At 36.2% G+C, this 21,396-nt stretch overlaps 1 protein-coding gene across 3 annotated transcripts in view; it reads left to right on the plus strand.

Moving 5' to 3' along the window:
• AQR (aquarius intron-binding spliceosomal factor) overlaps window positions 1–21,396 on the plus strand; it is a 92,836-nt gene that overhangs the window by 31,662 nt on the left and 39,778 nt on the right. For all 3 annotated transcript variants that reach the window (XM_086322013.1, XM_086322012.1, XM_086322011.1), the window contains exons 14-23: window positions 1,059–1,161; window positions 3,695–3,815; window positions 5,684–5,825; window positions 8,968–9,146; window positions 12,095–12,262; window positions 13,344–13,513; window positions 14,578–14,819; window positions 16,742–16,888; window positions 17,632–17,701; window positions 19,991–20,101. In XM_086322013.1, coding sequence (XP_086178139.1) covers window positions 1,059–1,161; window positions 3,695–3,815; window positions 5,684–5,825; window positions 8,968–9,146; window positions 12,095–12,262; window positions 13,344–13,513; window positions 14,578–14,819; window positions 16,742–16,888; window positions 17,632–17,701; window positions 19,991–20,101 — 1,453 coding nt within the window. The remainder of the gene's footprint in view (window positions 1–1,058; window positions 1,162–3,694; window positions 3,816–5,683; window positions 5,826–8,967; window positions 9,147–12,094; window positions 12,263–13,343; window positions 13,514–14,577; window positions 14,820–16,741; window positions 16,889–17,631; window positions 17,702–19,990; window positions 20,102–21,396) is intronic.

A 21,396-nucleotide genomic window follows, 5' to 3' on the forward strand; every position in this document is an offset into this window, starting at 1 on the left:
TGTTCAGATTTTCTGAAAGTGAAAGAAAGTGAAAGTGAAGTCACTCAGTCGTGTCCAACTCTTTGCGACCCCATGGGCAGTAGCCTGCAGCAGGCTCCTCCGTCCATGGGATTTTCTAGGCAAGAGTACTGGAGTGGGTTGCCATTTCTTTCTCCAGGGAATCTTCCCGACCCAGGGATCGAACCCAGGTCTCCCGCATTTTAGACAGACGCTTTACCATCTGAGCCACCAGGGAAGTCAGATTTTTTGCCCTTATTCAGATCTGAATAACCATAGTTGTCAGTCATTCTTTCAAGTAAAAAGCGTGTACAAAGTATGTACTTCCTGTTCTGTTGCACAGAATTTCTAAAAAACAGATACTTAAGTCCACATTTAATAACATTAATAAATCTTTGCTGTTTCATCATGGACATTTTTAAAATTGACTTTTTTAAAAAGAGCCAGAGTGGTGGCTCAGAGGTTAAAGCATCTGCCCATAATGTGGGAGACCTGGGTTTGATCCCTGGGTCAGGAAGATCCTCTGGAGAAGGAAATGGCAACCCACTCCAGTATTCTTGCCTGGAGAATCCCATGGACGGAGGAGCCTGGTGGGTTATAGTCCACGGGGTCGCAAAGAGTCGGAGAGTCAGACACAACTGAGCAACTTCACTTTCACTTTTTAAAAAAAATGACTATGGCAGCAGGAATGCCATGATCACTTCTTACAGCACTGGATGGTGCCACTTCCTTGATCCAGGCCGCCAGTTTTACCCACCATCACATTTGCACTGTCACTATACATGTAAAGACAGTGAGAAAAAGCCCAAATAATGTCTTGGTATTGATATGAAAAAATGTCCTTGAAACCTCCCTGAAAAGATCTAGGGACTATGAGAGGTTTGCAGAAGACTTTGAGAAGTCTGTATTAGAGGTTTAATATTCATATATGATTTCATATATTTGTTGCTGTGTCATAGGATTATATTTTCTAGGTAAAACTTTTCAAGCAGCCTGTAAAATTACTTTTCAAAAGTCAAGTTATAAGACAATATTCTGATCTCAATATTTTTATTCTGCAGTTCCAATACCCTCCACCAGGTGGCATCATACCTCTGCTTGTTACCAACCCTTCCTAAAGCTGAAGACACGACTTTTGATAAAGGGTTTCTTCTAGAATTGTTGGTAAATATTAGTGTTCCTTGAATTATGCGTGTTTTTCCTACCTTTTTGAATCATTCTTAAAGATGTAGGTTGGTAGAGATTTTTTTTCTGGGCTAAAAAATTGGTTGATTCTTTTACCTGGTTTGGATCATATCAGCATTTGACTTTGTCAGATTTCTTTTTCATCTCTTAGATTACTTTTTTCAAGTCTCTTACCTCTTAAAACTGATTTCTGGTGTGGATTCATTCCATGCAGACATTTATGAGCAACATCTATGTCAAGCACTGGATTAAAGACGTTGGGGATACAGAGATGACCGACAGCATTTCTGCCTTTAAGTGATCACAGTTTACATTTACACAAACACACATACATGGATAATATATGTATTCATATCATTTATCTGTTTATTTTTAACATTATTACTTAAATATAGCACCTCAAATATTAAACCATACCTTTATCACTAGAGAATTCATGAATGTTTAGAAATAGAGAAAATTATCACTTCCTCAGTCATTTTGGGAAATGAGTATTAGTTTGAGCATTAACTCAAGCCTTTTGTAAAGTTTTATTTTTTTAGTGCAGTTTTAGATTCATAGCAAACTTGAGGGAAATGGATATACCTTATGTTTTAAACTTCCATGAAATATTTCCTAAAGAGGATGATTATTTAACTGTACCTTACCATGAGGATCTAGGCTGTTTGCAGTGTTCAGTCTTACAAATAATGATGCAGTCTTGATATAGGCCCCTTTGTGCTCAGATGTGGGCCTTTAGGAGAGGTGCCTAGAAGTGAAATTATTTGACTGAAGCATGTGCTTATTTAAAAGATAAAAGATGTAGTCTAACTGTCCTTCAGAAGCTGTGTGTTCCCATCAACAGTGTGTCAGAGTCTGTCTCCTTAAGCTCTTTTCAGCATTGGACGTTATGAGTTTCCCAGTTTTGCCAGTCTCATGCATCAGTAATGCCTAAAGCGGCTCCTGAATGGAGTCTCATGGTTTTTGTTTTTTATTTTTAAAAAGCTTATTTTAATTCTCTGTTTCCTGATTACTATAAGAATGAGTTGTCTTTTGTATGTTTCAAACATATTTTTATACCTATATAAACTTTCACTGCATGGAGGTGTGTTGTATATATCTTTTTTTTATACATAATAATAGGCAAATGGTTTTGAGATATATTTCAAGCTAATATAAGGTTTAAAACACAGTTCCTTACTGTAAAGAGGAAGATGATATGCTTGTTTTTGGGTAGTAACAGGAAACTATTGGTAGCAGGTGTTTTAAGCCTGGTGACAGGTGTTTAATGCCATTTGGAGAGAAATTCTTGGGAAGGGTTTTAAATTAACCAAGTATGAAAACTACTTTTTATCCATATACTCACTTGGATGAATTGTGTGTCTTGGGTCACTTTCTTTGCCTGCCTTCTTACAAATCACTTTTCATTGTCTCTGACTGGAAGTGCTTTCTAAAAATTCCTTGTCCTATTTTCTGACAATGTAAAATCTTCTCTGGTAAGTCAGGTTTTGGAGATTAATAATAAATCCTTACTATAGAAAGAAATGAAGATTTTTCCAGGAACCTTTCTAATGGAAAATAGGTTTGAGTATAAAATTGATCCTGTCTATGCCTTTTAGGGTCTTACAGCTAAAATTTCATCCTTAAAATGTAAATAGTTATGTGAAAAGAAAACGGTTTTAAAAATTTATAGTGTGATATCATTATCTTTCATTTTCTCCCTCTCTTAAAAGATTTTCACAGGCTTTGAATTCTACTAATAGCCAACCAAATTATGATTAAAAAGTTAGAATATGCATATTCTTTACATAATAGTACAGTGTCTTCTTTTCTAAAACAATACTATCTTTACTGAAAAGAATGTGACACATTTTTCAAATATTATTTTAGTATCTCTTAACTAGGTAACACACTTATTTCTGTATTTGAGATAGATCTCTAAAATATTAACAGTGGAGGGGTACATAGAGATCATTAAGTCCAGCTCTCTCATTCTCATTTTACAAAGACTACTGAAGCCAAGTCATTACTAAACTTACCCAGACTGTTTAACCAGTTAGTACAAGAATGAAAACCGTAACTAGGACTTAGGGCCCCCATCTTGTTCTTCCATTAATGAGTGCCGTGTGCTATAGCATTCTCTTTTTTAAGGTCTCGGCGTGTGCCGAGCTCTCTGACACTGTTTTACAGGATTCCATTTCATTTTTATAGGAAACCTAAGAGGGGAGTTAATCTGTTTTACTGAAAAGGAAATTAAAATCAGGGAGTTTGCAGTAACTTGCCCAGCATCCACAGAGCCCGTAAGTAGAGGTGCTGGGAGTTAAACTCAGATCTGCCAAACTCCAAAGTTCATCACAATCAGTACCTCTTTCGTATTTGATTTATGGAGAACGTGGAAAAAGGAAAAAGCATCTCTTGTTAAGTTTTATGAAAAATATGAAATGTCTTCCATACTTCATGGAGAATTTTTTAATAAGTTATTTTGATTAAAGAAAGATGTTTCTGACTTTCTTCCTAAACTTGTTTCTTTTAGGTGTCTCGTCATGAGCGTCGAATTTCTCAGATTCAGCAGTTGAACCAGATGCCTCTGTATCCAACTGAGAAGATCATATGGGATGAAAATATTGTCCCAACTGAATACTATTCTGGGGAAGGTATGGTAATGAAGTACAGCATTCAGATGTAACATGAAAGTTAGTGTAGAAGTCATCATATCTACCTGAACATACTTCTATTTGCTATATCAGTCAGTTCAGTTCAGTCTCTCAGTTGAGTCCGACTCTTCACTACCCCATGGACTGCAGCGCTCCAGGCCTCCCTGTCCATTGCCATCTCCCAGAGTTTACTCAAATGCATGTCCATCGAGTCGGTGATGCCATCCAACCATCTCATCCTCTGTCGTCCCCTTCTCCTGCCTTCAATTTTTCCCAGCATCAGGGTCTTTTCAAATGAGTCAGTTCTTCACATCAGATGACCAAAGTATTGGAGTTTCAGCTTCAGCATCAGTCCTTCCAATGAATATTCAGGACTGATTTCCTTTAGGATGGACTGGTTGGAACTCCTTGCAGTCCAAGGGACCCTCAAGAGTCTTATCCAACACCACAGTTCAAAAGCATCAACTCTTTGGTGCTCTGCTTTCTTTATAGTCCAACTCTCACATCCATAAAAGACTACTGGAAAAACCATAGCTTTGACTAGACAGACCTTTATTGGCAAAGTAATGTCTCTGCATTTTAATATGCTGTCTTGGTTGGTCATAATTTTTTTTCCAAAGAACAAGCGTCTTTTAATTTCGGGGCTGCAGTCACCATCTGGAGTGATTTTGGAGCTCAAAAGAATAAAGTCTGTCACTGTTTCCATTGTTTCCCCAGCTATTTGCCATAAAGTGACAGAACCAGATGCCATGATCTTCGTTTTCTGAATGTTGAGTTTTAAGCCAACTTTTTGACTCTCCTCTTTCACTTTCATCAAGAGGTTCTTTAGTACTTTTTCACTTTCTGCCATAAGGGTGGTGTCATCTACATATCTGAGGTTATTGATATGTCTCCCAGCAATCTTGATTCCAGCTTGTGCTTCATCCAGCCCAGCATTTCTCATGATGTACTCTTCATACATTAGGGTAATTTTCTGGTACCCTCAAGTGCAACTGTAGAAGCTAGAAACTATTCAGTGTTTTGAATGCTTAGCATTAAGAATTTATTAAACTTAAGAATTCCCTAATGAATAGTGGTATGTGTGTGTGTGTGTGTGTGTGTGCATCATGCTGTATAAAATGTGCCCATAAAGCTGTGTTTTAAGGAGACCGAATAATGCTATAAGTGTAACTTTAGTTATGTCACTGTAAATGTATTTTGGGGTTCTTTTTTGACCTTTTGATGTAAGTGCTGAGTGCTTGGTTATTTATTATCCAAGGTAAATAGTGTTACATGAGGGTAATGGAAAAAATTGTATTCATTAACATTGTCAGAGAAGGAAAGGAATTCCAGGAATAACATAAAGTCAATGCCTTATCCTTAAAGTCTATCAGAAAGGCAAAGGTTCAGAACACAGTGGTGATCACTGAAGATAGAGTTGTGTAATATAATATGCTAATTCAGTTTCCTTGGTAAATTTGGTCATGGGCTGTGTTTATGGTAGCATTATTTCCTTTGAGATTTGCCAAATGTAAATTAGGTGGTAAGGAAAGAATTTTTTAGACCACTTGTGTCAGTTCTTTTAAGTATCTTTAAACACTGTTTAGAAGTACTGTTTGCATATGAGTCATAGATGTACAGACTACATATATTAATGAAATTCATCCTTATTCCCAATCTTAATATATGGCATTCATTAACTTGGTTTCAGTTTCTGTATGGAAACAAAAATAAGACCTTTTCAAATATGCTCTATTTTAAATATTATTAAATTAGGTTCTTAACAAATTTGTGGTGCCTTTATAAAGGCACCACAAATTTGTTAAGAACCTAATTTAATAGTGTTAAAAAAAAGAAAAATTCAATATGTATGTTATTTTCCTTTTCAGGTTGTCTTGCTCTTCCCAAGTTGAATTTGCAGTTTTTGACCCTTCATGATTACCTCCTAAGGAACTTCAATCTCTTCCGCTTAGAATCAACTTATGAAATTAGGCAAGACATCGAGGATAGTGTCAGCAGAATGAAGCCATGGTTAGTAAATTGGTTCCACTTGCAACAAAGAGATGCAAACAGTGGCTGACATACTTCTGTCAGAAACCTCACACATGTATTTGGAAATAATACATCTGGTGAAGATGCACTTTAAAATATGAAATATTTATTCTTTGAGAAATTATTTAATGTGAATTAGATATATCCAAAATACTAAAATAGAAAATATGTTTCTGGGTACTTGGGAGTGAGACTGAGGGAAAGGGAGGAGAGATCACTGCTCTGGGAGGTGGGGTGGGAGTGGGAGTAAGTCAGGCGATAGTAAAAGGGTAAAGAGGGGAGGGGATGGGCTGGCCAGCAGGCGTGTACTAGGCAGGGCAGTTTAAGTCCTGGAAGAAGCTTATGATAAAGGGGTATTCTGTTACCCCAACTGCTCTTGCGGCTGTCACCACTAGTCTCGGTCAGCCTCTCTAAAGGACCTGGCAGGAGATGAGGGGCATAGCTGAATATTGCACAGAGCAGACTGTTGGAAAATCTTCCCTGGCCCTCCCTCCATAGGTTGCCTTGAAGAGACGGAATCGTCAGCCCTCACTTTTAGGGCCTGTTGAGTAGGTTCCATTATTTGAGGAACTTTTCTGGCCCAAACTCAACTTTCCACCTGCTAGCTTACATCTGGAACTCCTTTAGCTAGGAAAAGCCTTTCATTCTGTTATAGGCAGTTCTGCATTATAAGATTTGTGATGGTTAGTTTTGCTTTTCAGACATGACTGACTTTGGGTAAATGCCCTTCATTCACTGTTTCATTTGAAGTATGAAATTGTTACCGGCAATAAGTTACATATCACAAATGACTGAAAACGAGTAAAAGAATTCTATAAAATGAATTTTTCATCACATGAGTGTCATCCCATGCAGACATATATATATATAATTATACTGCATTCTTTGTGAAAAGCTTAATGTGTTTTAAATGTGAACTGATTCAGGTATCTTCCAGGCTTCTCTCCTGACTAATTACAGAGAGCTGCATGGACACTGTGATTATGATCCTTTTTTTTTCATTTCCATATTTTATTTCATACACAGTTCTATTTTTTAATTAATCATTATGTGGAAAGTTATTCTGGGTGAGGTTGTAAAACACAGCATAAAGTATTTTTGACTTAATAATCAGTTGAGTCAGTGGGCAGGCCAGCACTGTGAGATTTGTATACTCTCTGGCTGATCATCTCTGCCCACAGCTTTGCTGAAATCACTGCCCATTGTTTGGACCCCGGGGGAGTGCTTGATCAGAAAGCTGCCTTACAATTTATGGTTACCTTACACTTATATGTTCAGATTCTGGACCAAATTTTGATCATTTTGCAAAGTAGGGACTTTATAGGTAGCAGTTCATCAAGTAGAATGCACTTATACTTTACTTAAATGCCAAATAAAGTAATAAATACTTAACAGTTCTTATGGTTTATTAATAAAGTAATTTTTTTAGCTTACATTATTTTCTATGAGTAGAACATATGTCTTTTTGGAGATAACTTCTGATAATAAGTTTTTCTAAATTTTGAAAAATTTATTTTTCTGCCCATCATTGAAAACTGTTAAAAATAATGAGGTCTAAAAGGGTGGGTCTTCTTTCTGTTTCATGTCTTGAAGGAGGAAAAGTAGTAGAGGCATTGTTACTCATTACACAGTTCTAATCATACTTTCAGGCTGTGAGCAGTATAAGAGGATGTGCTTATGAGGGTCAGAAATCTATACTTTTAATACCTCGTGTTGCAGGTAGATTTTATAAAGAGGGAAGGAATTGGAGAGAGTAGACTAGTGGTTGCTTAGGAGTAGGAACAGGATTGACTAAAGTGGATGAGGGGGATCTTTTAAAGCATGATGAAAATATTCTGTAATTGGATTGTGGTGATGAATGAACAACATTATAAATCTACTGAAAATTACGGAATTACACATTTACAATGAATGAATTTTATGGTCTATCAACTATATTAAAGTTGTAAAGAATGGAGAAGGTGATAGAAAATTATTACAGAAGCTTTTATGCTCAAGGTAATGCCTTTTTAAGGGGCTTCCTTGGTGGCTCAGATGGTAAAGAATCTGCTTGAAATGCAGGAGACCCAGGTTCAGTTCCTGAGTCTGGAAGATCCCCTGGAGAAGGGAATGGCAATCCACTCCGATATTCTTGCCTAGAGAATTCCACAGACAGGAGCCTGGAGGGCGAGTCCATGAGATCGCCAAGTCGAACATGCCTGAACAACTAACACACACACACACACATTGCCTTTTAGAAACTGTTTCAGTACTAACCAAGTCTTTGGAATAGCAAACTTTATTTTTAATTAGTTTCACTCTTTAATGTCATGTAGTTTTACAATTTTTTGTTATTTACAAAAGCCTTAGGATATCGATTTTCTTTATCTTGGTAAGCATGTGATTTTAGGTAGTACTTTCCAATATTGGAGTGTTGCTGCAGTTTTTAATATTACACATTTCCCAAATACGCTATTTAATGTAAAAGCTAAAGCACTAGTATAAGAAGCAATAATGAGTATTTGCATGTTAGTGGTTCTCGTTATTAGATCTACCTTGATTACTCCCGTTCATGGCAATATCTTTTCAATATCTTAAATATTGTCCCCTAAAGAAAGCATTTGCGTAGATATCATTTGCTTATCTTTAGTTTTTTTAAATCTAATTTGTTCTAAAAATTTTTGAAACAACTTTTAGAAATATTCCCTGATGGCTCAGATGGTAAAGAATCTGCCTGCAGTGCAGGAGACCTGGGTTTAATCCCTGGATCAGGAAGATCGCTTAGAGAAGGAAATGGCTACCCATTCCAGTACTCTTGCCTGGAGAATTCCACGGACAGAGGAGCCTGGCAGGCTACAGTCCATAGGCTCACAAAGAGTTGGATACAACTGAGCAACTATCTGAAGAGGGAGAAAGGGCAAAAATATAAAACTAAATGCTGGATAATTTTATTCTTTGACAAAATGGCTCAGCTCTTACATATATAAATTATATGTTTTTCTTTAGTTTAGGAATAAGATTCCATATTATTGTTAGGACTTAAATACTAGCTAAACATGTGTATTTAGTTACGAGTTTAACTTGTCTAAAAGTTGAGCAAAGTTATGTTTTGTGTGAGTAATCATCTGCTCCTGCTCTTTAGGCAATCAGAGTATGGCGGTGTGGTATTTGGTGGTTGGGCACGAATGGCCCAACCCATTGTGGCATTCACCGTGGTTGAAGTTGCCAAGCCCAACATAGGTGAGAACTGGCCAACCCGAGTCCGTGCGGACGTTACCATCAATCTGAACGTCAGAGATCACATCAAAGATGAGTGGGAAGGTAATTTTGTATTTCAAGAAGTGGTTACCTTTTGTCTTTTACTTTACAGACTTTTGCTTACAGCATTAACAAAAACACATATACTAAATATTGCCCTTTTAAGTGTACTAAATTTTATCTTTAAAAAGTTTGGCTTAAAAAATGACAATTGATTTATAATTATTACTAGTAAAAACCAAGGATCATACAGAATAATAATTAAATACCTTAATACTTTACTAAAAAGCATAAAATAGCATGTATATCAGAGTGTTTTTAAAATTGCAGTTGGCAGAGCTGAGAGGAGAGCATTTTACATGTTAAAATGTGTCAGAAATGGCTCGTAAATGGATTTAAATTGGCACTTTTCTCTTCCCAGCTGCCTGTGACAGCTCTTACTACCCTGTTAGGAGAAACGGGCACTGGCGGGCTTTATTTCCTTCTACCTTTGTGGCGTGCCAGAAGGAAGGGATGGTCCCTTAACGGATCAGTTTTCAGAAATTACTGCTCTCAATATAGCTGTTTATAACCTCAGGGACTGTATGATAACATTTGTTAAATAATTTTGAAGGAATCCAGTAACAAAGCTGGCCAGATGTTTAACAAATGGCCACCGTAGTGGGTAGCATTTGTGACAGATTGTTTTTACGACTCCTGTATCCCTCAAAACTGTTCCAGTCTGGCATATTATACGTCTATAATAATGTATACTTTCGTTATTGCTGAATTGTGAGAGAGGCATTCAGTTGCTGAGGAAGGTCTTAACGTTGACTGCTCCTTAGAGCTTGAGGAGGTATTAAGTAAATACTGTTTTACATAGTGGGTAATGAACTGAAGTAACTTATTGGCCACCCCAGAAGTTCTAGTGATGCCTGGAAATAAAACTTGGGGGGAAGCAAAGACCCTTTGTAGAGATATATAGACAAGCTGTCTTTATGATGTTAAGGGGGGAAAGAGGTTCTTTACCCCAAACCCCTTGGGAACTCCTTACTTCCATTACTTTGGAGACAGCTAATCAGAAGCCCATCAAGTCATCTTATTTTTTTATTTTAATGGACCTCTGGCAGATGAGAAATACAATGGATAAATTTTGATGGGCAAGATAGGAAACAATAGGGTATTGTGGGATGAGAGATTTATTTGGGGCAGTGGTCCCCAGTCTTTTTGACACCAGAGACAGGTTTCGTGGAAGACAGTTTTCCATGAATGGGAGTAGGGGAATGGTTTTGGGATGATTCAAATGCACAACATTTATTGTGTACTTTATTTCTATTATTATTACACTCTGATATATAGTGAAATAATTATATGACTCAGCATAATGCAGAATCAGATCATCAGGCATTAGATTGTCATAAGGAGCATGCACCATAGTGAGGTTCACGCTCCTATGAGAGTCTAATGCTGATCTGGCAGGAGGCGCAGCTCAGGTAGTATGCGCCTGTGGCCTGGAAGTTAGGACCCAGTCAGGGGCATGGTGGGTAGAAGAGTATTTTCTGGGAAGCCAGAGCCAAAATGCAGGCCCTTTATTGGTTCCAGATAGAGCAACAAGATAAAAAATGAGAGAGAAGTTCTGTAAACAGTAATGAGCATTGTCCTGTAAAAAACAAAAGTTTTGCGGAAATGAAACTAAATACTATAAAAGATCGTTGTCTCTTCGAGAAAGTATGAAGCTCAAGTCATTATCTTCTCCATTACCCCATTTAAAATTATAGAAACAGAATTAATGAAACTGAAATATCTAGAAGACAGAGCCAGGATGGAGTAAATGCAAATGGTTGAAAGAGTTGAGATTATTGTAATACAAGTATTTTTAATGTGGACTGAGACATCCCACAGTATCCCTCTGTGATGCCAAAAAGTGACGTTGGTAGGGACAAAATTACTTCTCAGGCCCAATTCTTTGACTGTAAGACTTGGAGGTTTCAATGAGTTGTGTGCATCAGAAGCTATATAGGCAGTGCCACTCACATAGTAGATCATTTCCCCTTCATTTTCATTGTTCTCCTGCTTTATTGCCTAGAATTTGTTGGGATATAAGCAATCAAATCATTATTATGAGTCAGTTATTATTTCTAGCACACTTGAACCATATTCCATATTGAAACCACCAGAATGGTGCTAATACTAGCCACACTCACATTTACTGATTTGATTGAGTTGTTTATCTTGTTACCAAGGTTATAAGTAAGCAAAATGTTCAAATTTGCATTCATACTATACAATAACTAACCAAAAATGAATGAGAAAAAATGATATATAACATTACATGCTGTGTGGTCTAAATAAAAATCCCTCATCTTCCAGTATGTCTGCTTTTAATAGAGGTGGGAATCTTATTTAATCCACTATTTGAGCTAATGAATGGGAAACTACAGACTTTGGCACAAGTATCCCGTTTCTTGACATTTGCTTATGAAAATTTCAGTATTTGCCAACTGAAGCAACGTCTATTTGGCTGTCTCCTCAAGATGCTGTCTGTAAACAATGTTTTCGTGCCTTGATGAATTATTCTAGAGTTGACCTGTTCTGGTGAAATGCAGTTAGGCTATTGTTGAAATGACACTGATGGATAGTTTAAACTGATGTTAGAAACCTGCTAAATATGATACAGATGCCAGCCATGTTTTTGGTTACTTATTAAGAATGTTAAAAATAAGAAAGATGACAAGCATCTAATTTTGGAGTTGTAACATGATCTAGAGAATTTATTCAGTAATGTATATATGGCATAAATTTCCTTATTTTAATATAAAGAGAAATTTTTATTTAATTATTGCTTTAAACATTGAGTATTAAAGGTATAGGAAATCTATAATTTATTACAAAGTAAATATAATCATTGATCATCTCTGATGTTTTAAATATTTTTTATATCTTTTCCAAAGATAAAAGGAAGAGAATTTACCAATGGAAGACAGAAAACAGCAGCATTCTAATAAGTGAAAATGTGTTTTATGTTTTACTAGGCCTTCGGAAGCATGATGTATGCTTTTTAATTACTGTGCGTCCCACAAAACCTTATGGTACCAAGTTTGACCGAAGAAGACCTTTTATTGAGCAGGTTGGCCTAGTTTATGTCAGAGGCTGTGAAATCCAGGGCATGCTAGATGATAAAGGGCGTGTCATTGAAGACGGTATGATGATCTTTATTTTTGAAAGACTGTGTACATAATGAAAAATTTCTTTGCCTTTTTGTGTACTAGGTAATGTTTTAGTTGTTTTATATACTAAATCAGCACAAAGGATTATATATATAGAAGTGTGTAGGGTACCTACCACCCAGTTTTAGAGATAAATAATATGGTTTCTGGACTTCTGTATTATATTTTGGACAGGCTCTTTTGAAATTGCCTATATTTAAAACTCTTCCTTTTATGATACTTTATTGCTTTTAAAAACATCTTAATACCTCCTACAGTTGTTCCCTGATATATCTTCCTAATTTCTCCTTTTTAAGTTTCACTGATCTGATTCATGATAGCAGTGGCTCATAAATGGAAACCACACTCCTGTGATTTAAAATGCATGGTGGTATCTATGATGTCATATAACTGGCGTAGGGAAGGGATGGTCAGCTATTAATGTTTGATGGGTGGGGCCAGGAATGTTAAGTACCTCAGCAGAACTGTCTTCTAAAGGGATTTATCTTACCCAAGATGCCAGCATAACCCTATTTAGAAGCATCTCCTTGGGGCTTCCTTGGTGGCCTGCAGGGGAGAAAACCCAGGTTCAATCACTGGGTCAGGAAGATCCCCTGGAGAAGGAAATGGCAACCCACTCCCGTATTCTTGCCTGCAAGAGGAGCCTCATGGGCTACAGTCCATGGGGTCGCAAGACGAGTTGGACACAACTGAACAACTAACATAGCACACACACACAGAAGGAGCTATGAGTAACTGACACAAGTAAAGCTCTTTGATTTGTAAGGCGCCTCTTCCAGTTGAGGGCGTACACAAATAACTGCAGTTCATGGCATTGTACCATAAACGTCACACGATTGTTCTGGGAAGAAATAGTAACAATTTAGAGAACGGAGAAAATCTTTTCAGCTTGGAATTGGAAATGGATGAGTGAAAGTCATTCTAGTTGGAGGAATGGCTTGCAGTTAAGTCTGAATAGTTTACTCATCATTTCTAGAAAGGGAATACTGCTAACTTACTTTGATATTTGAAACATATATATTTCATTTAACAAACTTTAAAAAAAAATGTCTAGGACCTGAACCCAGACCCAGTCTTAGAGGAGAATCAAGGACTTTTAGAGTGTTTTTGGATCCAAATCAGTATCAACAAGATATGACCAATACTATACAAAATGGAGCAGAAGATGTGTATGAAACTTTCAATGTAATAATGAGAAGAAAACCAAAGGAAAATAACTTTAAGGTAATTTCTGGGCTATACAATTAAAAGTACTGTATCTTCATTTGAATAACTTTTAAGGCATAACTACATAGATACTAGGTTTAAAAAGATGTAAAATAGTGATCACTGCTTTTGTTTTGATTTTAAACAAATCTCTTAAATTCTTAACTTATAGATTAAATATAAAATACATTTATTTGCTAAATCTTATTTTGTCTTTTGATGAGACTAAGAGAATTTTAGGTTTAAAGATTAGTTCAAGAAAATAAGATAAGTGTGATTAACATACACTATCTTGTTATTTCATTATCTTGTTGGATGTATAGCATTTATAATATAAAAATACCTGGTTTTGTTATTCTTTGAAATTAATTGCCTAACCTGATTTTCGTATGTTGCATAGATCACTTTGTTGAAATAATTATTGGAAAGTCTTAAGAATCTGCCTTGGCTTCTAGTAATTACTTTTGACAATGTATATATTAACTATTATGGGGACCTCTTACTGTAGTCCTAATTCTTTCATTCTGAAATTTAGACATTTCATTTTTATCATTGTTAATTTATTTTAATTTCTTATCTCTAGCAGTGCTAATTTTAGTATTTCTAAATTGTGGTATGTTTCACAATCAAGGCATACATTAATGTGCTTCTGGTTGTATATGTCTCAGTAATGAGGAACTATGGGCTATAAGGTGGAGGAAACTGCAGTAATTTCTAAGAGGAAACATTTTTTTCAAGGGTTTGTTCTGTAATGTTTTCTTGCTATTGTGTAGACCTGATCAGATTTTCATCCTACTCAACAGAAGTCAAGTGGTAAACTCATCTATGACATTCTGTCTAAATGATCTCCTAATGGATAAACTGTTCTTGCTAAATTTGGTCTTTTGTTTAACTCAGTGTATGGTATCAGCTGGAAATATAGCTGTTGATTCAGTCTAGCCAAGCACCTGTCAGCAGAAAATAGCTTCTTGCCTTGAAACACTTGGGAATTCTGGATTAGTGCAGCCAGCTCTACATTCCACTGAAGTGCAAATGTTTGAGATGTCTTCCTTACAATTCAATTTTTGTCGTCTTACTGACAGGCTGTGCTGGAGACTATCCGGAACCTGATGAATACTGATTGTGTGGTACCTGACTGGCTGCATGACATCATTTTAGGTTATGGGGATCCAAGTAGTGCACATTATTCCAAAATGCCCAATCAGATTGCCACCCTTGATTTCAATGATACATTTCTCTCCATTGAACACTTAAAAGCCAGCTTTCCTGGTCATAATGTTAAAGTAACTGTGGATGACCCAGCTCTACAGATACCCCCTTTCAGGTAAAGTCAAAACTGGATATACTCCTTTCCAAGCTTTCTGTAGTCATTCTGAGTGAGGCCATCAGGACTGTAGCTAAAGTAAGTTTTAAGTATCATATCTAGATTTTGTTTGGGTAGTTTTCACCTTCCCCATATAATCACTGGGATAAATTTATTTTATTAGACTCTATTTCTAATTCTTTGTGTAGTAGCTATTTTAAGACCACAGTAAAAGTAGCCTTTGTCTTACAAGGAATCAGTTTGAAGAGTATTATATAGATATATTTGTGGCCTTTGACTGAAGAAATAAGTCCTAATTAATATAAAGAGCCACGTGATTTTGAACTCTTGCTTTTTAGGGAAAAATTCTTCTTTTAACCCTATTTGCTTTCACAATTTTAAATATTAATAATATTGTTATACTCAAAATTAAAGGAGCTTTGGATTAGTTTTAGTAAAAAAAAGAACAGAGTACCTGAAGTACTGAATGCTTCGTGAATTCCATCATATGAATTAGTGGCAAAGCACTAGGTAAACTTGGGATGTTAGCAAAGGATTTAATTACTTTCTTAGTTGCAAATTAGAACATATAGCTTTTAATTAACCATTAAATATAAATATAATAATTATACATATTAAAAACATGTACCCTTTTTAGTTCTCAAACCTAGTCTTCCTCCATACGTCTCTAATCTTGTTAATGGCAAAATCAACTGAAATCTCAGCATTATTTTTTAACCTTTCTATTCCCATCACTCCTGCTGTGTCTTACAGATTCTGCCTTAAGGATACATTTTTTTTTTCAAATGTCAGTCCTGATGGCTCCCTCTCTAAACCCTCAACACTTTCAGTCTTTGTAATGGTAGTGTCTTTCCTGCCCCTTGTCTCCTTTCTTAAATCCATTACATGATGCCTACTGCTAGAGTCATTCCACTGTCTGATGAAAACTGACCTCTTAGTTTCTTTGGTTCTTAGCTTTTTTTTTAATCTGTTTTTTTCAGAATGTGAACAAAGACTGGAAAAAGTACAAATAGAGAATTAACTTTTTAGTTTAGTCTTAAGAGTTTTCATTGACTCTTCACCAGGTACCTATGGGAAGTTGCTTCCTGGGGTATCCCTGACGCCAGGCTAAGAACTTCTGCCTTAAAGGCTTGATATTCCAGAGGTGTCATAACCAGGTGCCAGTCTAGCCTCTCTAGTTTTCTCTACTGTATCCTAAACTTCTCTAGAACTGGCTGTTTGTTTCTTCCTGGAATGTCTTTTGAAATTCATTTTAGATACTATCTTTCCCATAAAGCCTTTTCTGATTAAATGAAGAACAATGTGTAAAGCACTTTACAGTGAATATGCTGTAAGTATGTAAATTGTCTTTTGTAAACATTATGCTAAGTGAAAGAAGCTAGACAGAAGAGAACAAATACTATATGATTCAGTTTACACAAAATGACCGGAATAGTCTGATATAAAAACAGAAAGTAGACTGATTGCCAGAGGCTAGGTTTGAGTTGGAATACAGAGCGACTGCTTAATTGACATGGAGTTTCCTTTGGAGTGATGAAAATATTCTGGCTTTAGAGTAGTGATGACTATACAACCTTGTGAATGTACTAAAACCGATTGAATTGAACCTTTTAAAATGGTGACTTTTATAGGAATATTATCCCAGTTAAAAAAAAGTTATTTCCCATAGGAAAAAAAATTAGATAAATGTTTCTTCTTTGATTCTCCCTTAATCAGGTGGCCTTTTTCTTAATCTAAATACCTGTAACCACATTTCAGTGCTTTTAAATCTACTTTTTTGAAATTTATATGCAGAGAGTAAATTCCTTTAAACCATAAATGATTCTTGCTCATTACTGTCCTCTGTACAATGTCATGCATGAGACAGTTACTTGGCAAATCGTTGTTAATTGTGAAAATAAACAAAGGTTTTGGTCTTGTAGGATAACTTTTCCAGTAAGAAGTGGAAAGGGGAAGAAGCGGAAAGATGTAGACGGGGAAGATGAAGACACTGAGGAGGCAAAAACTTTAATTGTCGAACCTCATGTTATTCCTAATAGAGGTCCTTATCCTTACAACCAACCCAAACGGTAATTTCACTGCCTCTGCTAATTCTAGTAATAGATAATAGTTTGCTATTTCACATGGGTTAGTAATATTTAAGAGTTTTTCTGATTCTTTGAAAATTTTAAGAAACTTCTGTTTCTGGACCCTCTTTAGTTTTCTTCTGTTAGTTGACTCAATAGTTCAGACATTTTTGACCATTCTGTAATATTTCAAAAAGAAACATTTTCAGGTGCTATGAACAAGAAATGTTAGCATCTGCCTGAGTGTGACCCAGGTTCTCACTTCACGACCATGTCGTGCATTTAGCAGCTACCCTGGTGCACGTGTGCCGTGAGTAATAACGTGGCACTGTGTTTGGTGTTAGATGGGGAACCAGTACTTTGACACTCCAGTTAAGATCTGGGCTAACCATATTGAAAAATATCTGTCGTCTTTTCTTTCCACAAGATTGATTCAGTTTTAATTGGTCTGTGGAGGGGCAGAGGTAAAGAAAGTCAAAAAGACTGGGTCAGTCACGTGATCTGCTGTGCAGCATTGTGCTTATGGTTAACAATACTGTTCTGTGCATTTAAAATTTGTTAAGAGTATGTCTTTATGTACTTTTTGCTGCACACGCACAGCACAGAAAGGGCTCGGGTGGGAGGAGAAGAGATTGGGAGACCAGGGACAAATACAGAGCACATGTCCAGACCTCTCCTTGTCTAAGTTCTTATTAACGTCATCCATCTTCATGTTTAACCAATTTCTTATCCACTCTCATTTGCAGTAATACAATTCAGTTCACCCATACACAGATAGAGGCCATCCGTGCTGGAATGCAGCCTGGGCTAACTATGGTAAGAGAATTACTGTTCTACTAGTTCTTAAATGGATTCAGACTAGAAGTAAGCATCAGATTTTCAGACTATATTCCATTTTTAAGCACAGAAACCCAATTGAATTAAGTGTTTATAAGTAATTGTGGCATCTTATGTCATTGGACACTACTCATTTCAATGTTCATAAAAAATGTTTCATTAGAACTGAGCTATGGCCATTTGTTTATGTACTACCTATAGCCTTTTTATGCTGCCACAATGCATAAAGGGTTTATTTGCTGGCTCTTTTTAGAAAAGTTCTGTTGACACTGATTTAGAAGTGTGTTTAATTTCTAGGTATTGGGAGGTTTTCTTGTTGTCTTCCAGTTACTGGTTTCCTGGTCTATATCCATTATGGTCAGAGAGCATATTGAATACTTTCTGTAATTTTCATTTTTTTAATTTAGTAAGGTTTGTTTTATGGCCCAGAACATGATCTGTTGGTGACTATTCCATGTGCACTTGAATATGTGCTCTGTTGTCTTGAGTGGAGTGTCCTCTGTATGCCATTTGGTTGTTGCTGCTGCTCAGTACTCCTCTGTCCTTGACAGAGGAGTGTTGAAGTCTCCAACTGCAGTTGTGAATTTGCTTCTCCTTTGAGTTCTGTCAGTTTTTGCTTCATGTGTTTTAAAGCTTTATGGAGATGTACGTACCCTTTCAGGGTCGTTGTGTCTTATTGGTTAATCGATGCTTCTGTCATGTATAATGTCTGTCTTCATCACTGGTAACTTTCTTTGCTCTAAAGCCTACTTTGATATTAATATAGCCAATGCAACTTTCTTTGATTAGTGTTTACATGACAAATCTTTTACTGTCCTTTCACTTCTAACCTACCTGTTATATTTAAAGTGAGTTTCTTGTAGACAGCATATGTATGGGCATTTCATTTTCCCTCTATTCTGAAGTCTCTGCTTTCAATTGGTGTGTTCAGTCCATTTACATTTAATGTTCTTATTGATGTGTTTGGATTTAAGCCTCCTATTTTATTATTTCTTTTTTATGATTGTTCCCTTTTTGTGTGCTCCTATTTCCCTTTTCCTGCCCTTTTCTGAGTTATTTCAGTAGTTTTAAGTGTTTCATTTCTACTTATCTATTTTGTTTATATCTCTTGTATAATTTTTCTTGATGGCTACTCTAGAGAATTATAATATACATATATGTTTTCACAGCCTACTTAGAATCAATATTTTGTCTCTTAAATTGAATGGAGGATCCTTGCTTCCGTGTAAGTCCCTTTACCTTCCCATTTTATGTTGTAGTTGCCATATATTTTACCTGTAAATCCATTGAAAATACTATCACACAATATTAAAATTTTTTATTACAGACATCAAACATATTTTAAAGAACTCCAGAGGAGAATAGTCTATTACATTTACCATTTATCCTTTATTCCTGATATCTTAAGTATCCTCTGGTATCATTTCCTTTTTTTTTTTTTTTTGTTGCTGTGCAGCATGTGGGATCTTACTTCCCTGACCAGGGATTGAACCCAGGCCCCCAGTAGGAGAAACGCAGAGTCCTAAACACTGGACCACCATGGAATTCCCTGGTGTCGTTTCCCTTGTCTGAAGAATTTCTTTTACCAATTTGAAGAACAGATCAGCTAACAATGAATTACCTTTGTATTCCTTCATCTAAGAGTATCTCTAATTCATTTTCGTTCTTTAAAATATTTTTCACTGGACATAGAATTTTCATTGATAGTTTTCTCTCTTTAGCCCTTTAAAAATGTGATTCCACTTCCTTTTGGTTTCCATGGTACTGATGAGAAATGTCTTTTTGCTATATGTAATATATCATTTTTCTCTAGTTACTGTTAAGATTATTTTTGTCTTTAGATTCCAACCATTTAATTATTATATGTCTGGTCGTAGATTTCTTTGGTATTATTCTGTTTATGCTTCAGTGAGCTTCTTGAATCTGTTGATTTATGTCTTTTGCCAGATTTGAGAAATTTCCAGCCATTATTTCTTTAAATACTTTTCTACACTGTATACTTTTCCCCCTCTCTAGAACTTCAAGGATATCAGACCTTTTAATATTGCCCCATAGATTCATGAAGGCATGAATCTTTTCTTCTGCTTTTTATTCAGGATGGCTGATTTCTATTGATTCATCTTCAAGTGCACTAACTCTTACCTTCTCCGTGTTGCATTGAACTTACCCAGCAAATTTTTTAACTTGTTTCATCTTTCAGGTTTAAAATGTTCTTTTTCTAACATTGTGGTAATTCAGTAGTTTGCTATGTGTTCATCTGCTTTTTAGGTTGTGGGCCCACCAGGTACAGGAAAAACAGATGTGGCAGTTCAAATTATATCCAACATCTACCACAATTTCCCAGAGCAGAGGACTCTGATTGTTACTCATTCCAATCAGGTAAGAAAAAGGGAATGTGTGTGTACATGTGTGCTCATGTGTGCACATGCTAGTATGAAGTGGATGTGCATGTATGGAACAGGAGATGCATGGAAGCACAGTGTAGATTTCTGCATATATGATAACCTGATTATGGGCACACAGCATACCAGCAAAGGCTGATGGCCATAGTGTTTGTTGTTGAATTAATCTTGGATTATCACTGATTATGACCAGACCGTTCTAATAGAGGCAGTCCACATGTGGAAAAGCTGAGAGGAATATTTGGATACGTGGTAATTGACTTTTTCCCCCCATCTTCCATTCTTAGCTAGACCTTTTTCTTTAAAAGCATTACCCCTTGCTAGTAGTATTTTTCTGCTACTAGAATGGATATTCCTAAAAGACTGAACCTACATCATACTGACACTGGGTTGAATTTTAAGTTCCTATGAAGTATACATATGAATATGTGTATTACATGGGTGGACTGTTTGAGGTTGCTGGTCCAATACATAAAGCATGTATAAATGGCTGGGGCTTCCTTGTGGCTCAGATGGTAAAGAATCTGAGCTGGTAAAGAATTTGCCTGCAATGTGGGAGACCCAGGTTCAATCTCTGGGTCAGGAAGATCCCTTGGAGAAAGGAATGGCAACCCACTCCGGTATGCTTACCTGGAGAATCCCACGGACAGACAGGCCTGGCAGGCTACTGTCCATGGCGTCGCAGAGTTGGACACGACTCAGCAACTGACGCTTTATAAATAACTAAAACAAGAAAAACAAACTCCTTTCTTGTAAATAATGGATGAAAAATGATCTTTATATGTGTGCCAGGGTATTTATTCTAAAGCTGTTATAGAAATAAGGAAGAACAAGTAATATTTATTAATTCTCATGTAAATGTGACAGGCAGCTCTCAGAATCTTCTGAAACATGTTGTGAAACTTGCACAGTAGTCTGTGCCAAAGGTACTTGTTTTCTCTGAATACATATTAAAAATAGTGCTTTCGGTTCACTAGTTTTTTTTTTTTTTTAAACTGGTCTGTGAAGAAGCACTGGGTTTTTAGAATGTTCAATGTTATTTATTCTGTTATTCATCAACTTTTAATCCCAGAATGTTAAAACTATTAACTGTCCATCCAATTCATTCACTCTGTTTTCTTATCTTTAATGTTTGTAAGTAACTGGCATGGTATACTAAAATTGTGCAGGGGAGAGGGTAATTGAGACTTTATCTTGATAAAAGAAGCAAACTGTGTAAAGACTTTTTCTTTCTTCTCTTTAATGAAATTTAGTCTGTAATAATTTTACCTA

This window comes from Bos grunniens, chromosome 10, assembly GCF_055505025.1.
Source record: "Bos grunniens cultivar Pamir isolate PY7600 chromosome 10, Bosgru_T2T1.0, whole genome shotgun sequence".
In the NCBI taxonomy this organism is placed as follows: Eukaryota; Metazoa; Chordata; class Mammalia; order Artiodactyla; family Bovidae; genus Bos; species Bos grunniens.